This window comes from Cynoglossus semilaevis, chromosome 5 (assembly GCF_000523025.1).
Source record: "Cynoglossus semilaevis isolate Cse_v1.0 chromosome 5, Cse_v1.0, whole genome shotgun sequence".
Taxonomy (NCBI): Eukaryota; Metazoa; Chordata; class Actinopteri; order Pleuronectiformes; family Cynoglossidae; genus Cynoglossus; species Cynoglossus semilaevis.
This window is the reverse complement of record NC_024311.1, coordinates 1,681,717-1,691,664: the sequence shown is the minus strand read 5'-3', so window position 1 is coordinate 1,691,664 and position 9,948 is coordinate 1,681,717. Positions and strand designations below refer to the sequence as shown.

Genomic DNA, 9,948 nt, shown 5'->3' with positions numbered 1-9,948 from the left:
GTGCAACAACAGTGGCAGGGCATTTATATTCTTTACGTTGAATATTAACGTCTTCACCAAACTTTAAGCTTCTGCTTTAATCGAAAATTGGCCAATGTTGTGGTTTCGTATGAAGCTCATTTTTTTAGTCCGTGAAGGCATTGTTAATTTGAGTAATGACCGAAGCTGAGTGACAGAATACGATACTTGACCCGAGCTGAGATTACACAAAGTCTATCCCACCTGTTTCGCTGAAACTTTATATCACAAACACACACAGTGTTTGCACTGATGTTAACGCCCCTCATTTAAAGCAAAAAAATACAACCTGACAATAAAGTTCCGTGTTTGCTCACCCACTCCTTCAAAGCCATAAAAACCAACTTACCTGTTTTCCCTCACACGCACACAGACACAGCAGTGAATGTATTCATGGGATTTTACAGGTTTAGGATGATAATGTTTGAGTCTTTGCTCCGTGGTAAAATGAGCTTTACCTGGATCCCCTGCTGTAAAATCACAGCTGCTATATGGGGTTAGATCTGGCCATACTTACTGTACATACAGTACTCACGTATTAGCCAATTCGCGTATAAGCACATCCCTGAAATTTTTTTTTTTACAAAAACCCGCATATAAGCCGACCATAATGTTTTCATTTTTTGCCGTGGTAAAATGTCTTACTCCTGCTGTGTGCATCAACAAAAAAATTAGAAAATGATCTTGCTAAACACTGTTTACGTTAAAATTGCGAAGATCTTGTAATCGAGACTACAAACTTTGGGAACTGTTGGCATGTTTGTGTTTGTGCTAATATTAACTTTCCTTGTAATGCCTCCATACATGTTTAAGCTCAAAGTATTCCAATATTAGCAGCTTGTTGTTGTTAGATTCCTGTGCTGCTTCGACTACTACTCACCCTTAATTATTTTTAATTAAGCTAACTTTATTTCCAGAAGAGGAAATTGAGAAGATGCAACGATCGCGCAATGATGTACTGCAGAATCACTATGTGTATCGCAACTGTGTCAGAGTAGTATTTATAACATACACTTATTAAAGAAACCTTCGCTGTAGCGTGCGGATATATGAAAACCCCTCATCCGACCAATCACAGCTCTTGTCTTACAACTATACTCATTAGCCTCGATACCAAATTTGCAATAATATTGGGGGAAAAAAAATGACAAAATGGCCACACCAATGTTTGTTGCGAAATTCAGAATATACGTCATTTTTTTGCATTATAATCAGTGCTACAGTTGTAGATTGTGTGGATTGAATTTATTTATAAGTGTAAAGATATTTGTGTAAAGATATTTTTGACCATATGTTCGACTTGTTGTTTATTAGCGGTAATGATGCGATCGATGGAAAATGCTGTCCCAGGTATTTATGCACATATAAGCCGACCCTCCGATTTTATCTTTACTTGTTGGTGTTTTAAATTTGGCTTATATGTGAGTATATACGGTAATCTTAAATATAGGGGTTGAGTTCCGTTTGTACAGTGTGGTGTTACGCTATTATCACCGTGAAGCAGAACTCACATACTGTACAAGTCGTCGCGTTGTCACTCACTGTTACAAGTGGGTTCACTCTGGACACCAGACACTGACAAGGGTGACGTTTAACCAGTCTTTATTTAACACTGGTTACTGGTGCCAGGCTTCCTGCTAAGCCCTTGCTTCAGTCCCTCCCTCTCCTCTGCTCCCGGCTCCTGCTAATATAAGGAGAGGCCTGATTACCTTTCTTTCTCCCAAAACAGCACCACAATTGTTGATTCAGCAACCAAAAATATTGTAGCGCCCTAACCTAGTCTGACAGAAAAATAACCAAACCAGAGAGCGAAAGAGAGAGAGAGTGAGAAAGTGAGAGCTAACCTGAGCTCAACTGATCAACAAAAAAGAGATTCTTGGAGAATTTACAGAATAATACTCAGGATAATCTATAGCTGGTGATGGCAATGGTGTCATCAAGAAAGGTGAATAGGCCATTTTGAAAGTTGGCAGAGTATACAATGTGAAGCCTGGTGCCAAAGGAGTGGCCAATCAGGGCTGGACGCACAAATCCCAAGCTCCACCTCCACACAGCAGCAATACTCACAATAACTAATGTAACTAAACTTACCTTGAACTGTTTATTGTTTAACTTTTCGCCCCAGATCAATTTTTTTTTCCAGTTTTTTTCTTGACTTTATTGAATTTATATTGCAAAGGGGGCGATTTCATCATTCAGAAACAGTGTGATAATTGTTTGCCCTCCAATATACTTATTAAAATTTGCATTGGTTCAGCTCATATTTGGTAGCCTCGTAACAGTCATCCGTCATATCATGAGCTACCCAGAGATTCCCACCCCTATTAATAACTGTACGCTTACGTTTTTTGGACTACTCTGGCGTTTATATTTGTCCTCCCGTGTGTCTCCACAGTCATGGCTAAGGATGTATGGTTACCTGCCTCAGGTCAGCAGACAGATGTCTACAATGAGGTCGGCTCAGATCCTGTCCAACGCCATCAGCGACATGCAGAGATTCTATGGTCTGGAGGTGACTGGACAGATGGACTCTCAAACCATCAGGTCAGGAACACACACCTACAGCAGGGATGTGCTGTTGTCTTCTCTTATCTATAGCTACTTGTGTTTTACTTTAACCAAATATTTTAGCTTCCTTTCTGGGATATATTTTTTATTTTCTTTTACTACAGTTACACTGTAGATTTTTCTCTGTTTCCCTAAATTCCAGCCTTTATTATTAATAGCATTTGGTATTTTTCGGCCCTGTTTGTAACTGTTTACATGTATACATGTTACATTTTTAAATAATATTCATAATAGCATTGAGCTGTTTATGGGCTCACTCACTTTCTTTTGTAAAATTCCCCAATGCTTTGGTGAATATTTAGCCATATTCGATTAGTACCTTTAGCACAAACGGACTCATTTTAACCCCCCAACACCCACACACACACACACATGCTTATGTTTTGTTTCAATTTCTCCTTAACTTCACCTCTCAGTGCCATGAAACGACCCCGGTGTGGTGTCCCGGATAAGTTTGGAGGACAGATCAAAACCAATGTTCGGCGGAAACGTTACGCCCTAACTGGACATAAATGGAGCAGGACTCACCTCACATACAGGTAAGAAAAATGCAAAACCTACTGTGTACACCTAAGCACACTATTATATTTTATCTATACAATACATACATATAAGTTGAATGTGTTTTCCCTATTGAATTGGAGTACAATCCCGGGGTTTGATTTTTTCTTTTTTCTCCCCTCTTTTTATTACAGTATCCAAAACTACACTCCTAAGATCGGAGAGTATAACTCATTTGAAGCCATCAGACTGGCTTTTAAAGTCTGGGAGAAGGTTACCCCACTGACATTCGACGAGATCCCATACCAGGAGGTGAAATATGGCCGTCGCAAAGAGCCAGACATCATGATCTTCTTTGCCTCAGGTTTTCATGGCGACAGCTCTCCCTTTGATGGAGAGGGAGGATTCCTGGCTCACGCCTACTTCCCAGGTCCTGGTATGGGCGGAGACACACACTTTGACTCCGATGAGCCCTGGACAATAGGAAACCAAAATGTACAAGGTAAATCTAACCAGTGTTAAAAGGAGCGTTCCGATGTGATGTGAAAATATGGCAACAAATAGAAAAAAAAAATTCATGAAATATTCATAGTGCCTTAAGTAAGGGTGAGATAGTCTTTCTTCTCAACAGCAGTATTTGCTAGGACAGTGTTTCCCAAACTTTTTTTCTTGGGATCCATATTTTAAAAGACACAAAAACCTTTGCGACCCAAGTCAATAGACATTATTCGTAAATCACAAAATAAAGGTGTACTTGACCATTACTGAACATAAATGAGGATATTTTTATTGTTGACCGAGTAATATTTGAACAATTAGTATTGCTCAAGTTTTAAACATAACCAGAGGTGGACCAGACATGTTGCGATGACAAAAAAATCTTGCGACCCACCTGAGGGTCACGACCCAGTCTTTGGAAAACAATGTGCTAGGAAGTAAATTTGTTCGACATGGTTTACGAAAAGTAAAGGTTTGTCTGCACAAATCCGCTAAGGGTGACATAGCGATACATATATTATAATATAATATATACCTAATGCCTTTAATGGTCAGTTTATTAAACATAAATAAAGACATTTTAAAGGACTTTAAAGAACCAAAACTGCAATTCATAGCTTAGTGTTTCGTTAATGCGATAAAATGTAAACGAAAAGGTTAGGCTTGCATTTAAATGTAAACTCCATAACAATGGTCGACCCACATAAACTACATTTTAAGTTAAGTTTAGTTTCAGGTTCAATGTATTTATTAAAACTGACATACAATTGAACATATTTAGTTCTTGTTTGACTTCTTTTTAAGCGAAATTTTAAAAAACTAAAAATCCTCGCAACATTTAAAGAAACACCCCACAAATCTATACATTTTGGGCTGCAACAATTGCAAATATTGCAAAAATCCTGGCGGGACTGGATAAGGCAGTAAACCTATACAATGGATCATCATGAATATGTTTTTTTTTTCTCTAACTTCTTTGTTCATTTTATATATGAAATTTGAATATATTAACAATTATTATTATTGAACAATTATTATTATTATTATTTTCATTGAAGGTGTGGCTGTCTTGTACTGATTGTTGGTTAAAAACTGTTATGGACCTGTTCTAAGGGCAGTCTTCAAAGAAGATCTAATGTTAACAGAAGACACCTTTTAAGACATGAAAGGCTGAGCCATGCACAGTCTCACCAACCAACGACAAGTGTCCGACAAGATAGTAATTTGGCTGCACTTTGCTTTCAAGCAGAAAGAGTGCAGTCGGCGGTTGTTCCTGAGTGCAGCAACACACTTCCACTTACTGTGGGATTCCACAGGCTGTGATCACAGACACACAGCACCTGGTGTGTGTGTGTGTGTGTGTGTGTGTGTGTAGATAACAGTGCAGGAAAGTCTATTGTTGAAGAAAATACCTCAGGTCAGTGAGGTTAATGGGTGCAGGACTTTGCCGACTTCTTTTAAGTTTCCTAAATACTAACTTTTTTCTTTAAGCCTCTTGTCGGTCAGGGATTATTTTAATCCGAGGAAGTGCTGGTGAATATAATTAGACTTATCTTATAGCGATAGTTCAGGCTATTTTAAAAGTGTGGCTGCACGGGTTTCCAAGTTGAAGTCTTTAGAACTGTGAGCTGTCAGTGCACAGGGCCAGTGTCAGACTGTGAAGCAAAAGGGACAGAAAAAAAAACAACAACACTTCTCTAACTTCACGGTCAGAGTCTAAAGAAGTCGTATGGATTCCATGCACACAGCACTTGTATATTCACTGAAGCAACCGAGTTCATTTGAATGTGTTATTTTTTTATTTAGACTTTACTGTTACTGTTAGAAATCTGTTAATTTCACCAAGAAATGTCTTTCTTGGTAAAGTACCTTTTTATCTCCATATCTGAAATAAATAAGAAATAACATCAAGCAAAAACAGTGGTGTTGCATCTGGAAACTAGAGTATATACAGTACGTTTTGGGCGGATTTTGGTGATACTGCTGATGCAGTGTGTTGGGATTAATTGTTGATATTTCCATATTTCCAGGATGCTTGGAGCTCGGTCACAAAATGTTGTTTACGCTTAAAGTAGGCTTGATTATTGAAAAATTTGAATTTCGAAATACTCACCGTCTAAATGTTACACACACAGAATTTGTCCACTGTACTTAACCCATCCAGTAAACATTAGTACAGACTCTACGCCAGCTTTTACTAGAGTATTATAAGACAACACGCAAACAACTGTCCTAACTACCAGGACATTCACGTTGCAATGAGTGCATCGAATCTGGTTTGTCTTCGCTCACCAAACAAGATCAGCTCTGACCTTCAACCTCCACTTTCTTCTGGGTGGGCGGGCAAACATAACTAGATTTCACTTTTAGGATCAATAGCTGCACATGAAAAAAAAAAAAAAAAAGGGATGCACCATTAAGAGCAAAAATCAATCTCACTGAGTGTCTGTGGTTTCCGTGTTTTCTGTGCTTTTAACTGACCTTGCCTTCGTGACAGAGCTGTTCCTTTGGACGGCCCTTTTACTCTTAGGGCACACTTACACTGGGGCCATTTGCTCTGCGCTGCACTTAAAGTGCCAATTGCCCCCTCGCTTTGTGCTTGTTCGCAGCAGATGTAAACAGAAGCAGGGAAGTTGGGGTCTCTTTATTATCAGCCACTCCGAGCACAACAGAACATAAACGAGAGTTTTAACAGCTCCTGTATAACCAACGCACGCTTCAACACGACAGGGATCAAACTGCTCTCAACTTTCCCTAACATTTTCTCTCTCTCTCTCGTGCTCCACGCACATACGACAGACATACGCTACTAGTGTAACACACAGTAGACCAGAAAAGTCAATGATCGGTAGTGGTATGAACTTCGTTAGCCCGTAAATTCCATAAATTTGCCGCATCATTGTTTAAGTCGCAGGGTGTGAAAAAAGTAGCAGCTTATAGTAATAGCAATTTTGATGACTGTTTTTTATGTCCGTGTCTTTTTTTTCACTATGTCAATTTCACGCCGATGGACGTTGAGCCACATTACTTAGGGAAAATTGGCACAGATGATAAGATGTACACAGGAACATTTAAAAAACTGGGAGAGTTTTAACTGGGGCAGTTCCCATGTACCCATGTATATCATGTGGCTCTTTGCAGTAACGCAGTAAAAATTGTGGCTCTTAGCCTCTTGACTGGTTGGCCACCCCTGACCTGGAGAATGTCAGATTTTCCGACTAATTATTTTACTTTTACTTTTCTTAAAATTAACAATTTTTTAAAAACTGGTTCAGGAGAAGTTCACGTCTTCTTTAAGTTTCCTGATAAGGCCTCTCCAACAGAAGTATAAAGCTATGACCCCATTCTTACTTGTCTGAAATCAGTTTATCACGGCAGCCATGTTTTCACTGACAGCCAGCCTCCAGGTCCTGCGAAATTACACAGTCAGACTAGTCTATTTCAGTTCCTGGAAGCAAGTGCATTCAGTTCTCATGGTGATGGTTATTTTGAGTTGCCCTGGTCACAGATGAATAGTGAGTGTGTGAATGTGAGTCACCATTAACAAGCAAGAAAGGAGTCGAACGTTAGTACCGCCGTGTTGTTCCAACCGCCGCCTTGCTCTACAGTGTTAACTGTTGCGGTTTCATGTTTACCAAGGCCTTTTTTTATCTGTATCTCTCTCTTCCCCCCCTCTTACCCCCACTCTTTCTGTCTTTGCCTCTGTTTGGTTTCTGTTAGCTGCAGCATAACACGCCATGAGGTGATTCATGTGACTTAGAATGTATGGTGTGTGGACAAAAGAGTTGTCCTGTCAAGGCACATCCTTATCCCTCTGGCTTTATTTAAAGTTGATCCGGAGAAATATACTGCATATATTATAGAAGGCCATAATTACACAATCAGGCTAACATCCAGTGTGTCACTACATTTGCCGACTTAGCTCTAAACTTACACACAAAGTGTTGTTTAATCAAGATCTCATGTCTCGGTATATAGGGGGGGAAAAAGAATTGTAAAAATCCTAAACATTTTTAAGTTGACCTTAAAAGTCAGAGTAAACTCTACAGTGCCTAGATTAAACAAACAAAAAAAATCCCAATTTATTGAATTTGTAATTAATAACGTTTCATCAGCTTAATAGAATTGTGCTTCACGTGTGAGGACGTCCCATCCGTCTTACCTGTATATGACCTGTCTTGCTCACTCAGGTAATGACCTGTTTTTGGTCGCTATTCACGAGCTGGGTCATGCTCTGGGTTTGGAACACTCCAACAATCCTATGGCTATCATGGCTCCATTTTACCAGTGGATGGAAACTGAGAACTTTCAGCTGCCGGAAGACGACCGGCGAGGGATTCAGCAGATCTATGGTAGTTTGGACCTCACTCAAGTCCAGCGTGTTACATCATGACAAATTATCCAATTCGAATTCAAATCAGCAGCTGTTCAGTTTTTCCTCCTCAGAATGTTCCTCAAATTCCTTGTGTCAGAATCCAAATGTCTTCAATGGGAAGTTTGGGAATAGCAATAACTGGGTTTGAATTTCATAGAAGGTAACTAATAAATGAAATATAAATTCATTTTTTTTATTTATTAATCCAGTTTAAGTCAGAATGAATTCCACCAGTGAACAGGCTAAACTTTCACCTATGACCGTTCAATAGTCCATCCTGATGACTCATGGGGAGAGACATTAGTTATAGCTGCGGCTCATACGTCTTGCCTTAAGGCAGAGAGCACTCCTCTTTGTGGCCTGTAAAGATATCACATGAAGCATAGGATATAACATGATTCATTAGTAACATCTGAGGGTTGATAGATCATTAAAGTTTATAGACTGCTTCCTTCCTTACACATTTAACTCTTTTTAGTGTCAGGACTGTCAAACACAAATTCACAGTGGGCCAAAATTCAAAACTGGGACAATGTCTCAGGCCAAAATCTAAATTAATTGAAAAATTGACGGCAATTGTTCTTGTTTTCCCTTCTCTCCAGATATGTAATGTATATTTTTTTCATATGGAAACAAACTTCAGTTTTGAGTAAACATTGAATCTGGAACAACCAGAGGTTAATATTATAAAATAAAATATTGTTTCTTATTTAGTCTTTATCTGTAGCCTTTGGAGTTCTTTATAATGAACTCACAGGCCAACAACAAAAAAAAACAAAATGTACGTACACTGCAAGTACTACAAATCCTGCCAGTATATAATGGATATATACTGGTGGGCCAACTATAGTACACATTTGATTTGATCAGGCGGGCCAAATATAATTACACTGCAGGCCAGATTTGGCCCCCGGGCCTGAGTTTGACACGTGTAGTCTAGAAATTTTGTTAAATCTTATAGGCATATTTCTTTTATTTTTGAAAAATATTGCTAAAAAAAATGTTTCCTCATCAAGGTCTGCCAGATAGCGGCCCCACCCAGGCTCTGCCAACGGTGGTACCCCGTCGACCCGATCCTCGACCCAATCCCCGTCCCGATCCTCGACCCGATCCTCGACCCGATCCTCGACCCCCTCAAACGCCGCCGCGACATCCAGACCCCCCTAGAACAACAGAGAGACCAGATCACTACGGTCCAAACATCTGTGAAGGGAACTTCGACAGTGTGGCCATGCTGCGAGGAGAGATGTTTGTCTTTAAGGTAAGGTGTATTTTTAGGATTTGGTTTTCCCTTTCATAATGTCTTGGGAGAATTTGCTAACCTGGTATGAACAGGACCTAAGAGGATGTGTTAGCACCAGAGCCAGTGTTCACAGGTTGCACATGCAAAAAAAAAGGTGTATCAATAACTCTAGAGATGCACTGGTCAACCAGCAGGTTTTATAGTGAGTATATAGTAACCCAAAAGAGCTCCAAGCTTGTTTTTGTTTTTTTGTTGTTTTTTTTTGTTGTCATTCACCTAACATTTGTCTGTGATACGCACAAGGAACAATGTGTGTTTTGAGTGCACACACAGACACAGGAAAACAGGCGGACACACACACACACAGAGAGAGACACACACGGCTGCTTTGTGAACGATCAGCCTACGCCAATGTCTTGATTTATTGACTGCGCGAGACGGCATTTTGCAGTTTTCTTTTTTGCACAGGCAGCAGGAGACATAGTTAAATGTGCAAGTTTGGCCCACCGACTCCAACCGTGCCATGGCAGGCAACCCCACTGTACCTGGGCATGGAGCGTTTGCTCTTACACTAGCCCTAGAAGCTGCGCTTTGGGGCGGGGGGCATGGTACAACGGCTCTAGTGCTAGTCCTGTCACCTAGCACTTTGTTTTGACACTTGTTAAATTGAACAGAGAAGCTTCGACTAGTTGGAAACGTGCAACGTTGAGGCATGAGAGGAAACCAGGCAGGACCCGAACGCAGC

The 9,948-nt window shown here is 39.9% G+C and overlaps 1 protein-coding gene across 1 annotated transcript in view; it reads left to right on the top strand.

Annotated features, from left to right (window-relative positions):
• Window positions 1-9,948, top strand: part of mmp15b (matrix metallopeptidase 15b) — a 29,902-nt gene that overhangs the window by 6,959 nt on the left and 12,995 nt on the right. Inside the window, exons 2-6 of the mRNA XM_008309910.3 lie at window positions 2,414-2,562; window positions 3,003-3,125; window positions 3,282-3,589; window positions 7,776-7,937; window positions 8,977-9,221. Of these exons, the coding sequence (XP_008308132.1) occupies window positions 2,414-2,562; window positions 3,003-3,125; window positions 3,282-3,589; window positions 7,776-7,937; window positions 8,977-9,221 (987 nt within the window). The remainder of the gene's footprint in view (window positions 1-2,413; window positions 2,563-3,002; window positions 3,126-3,281; window positions 3,590-7,775; window positions 7,938-8,976; window positions 9,222-9,948) is intronic.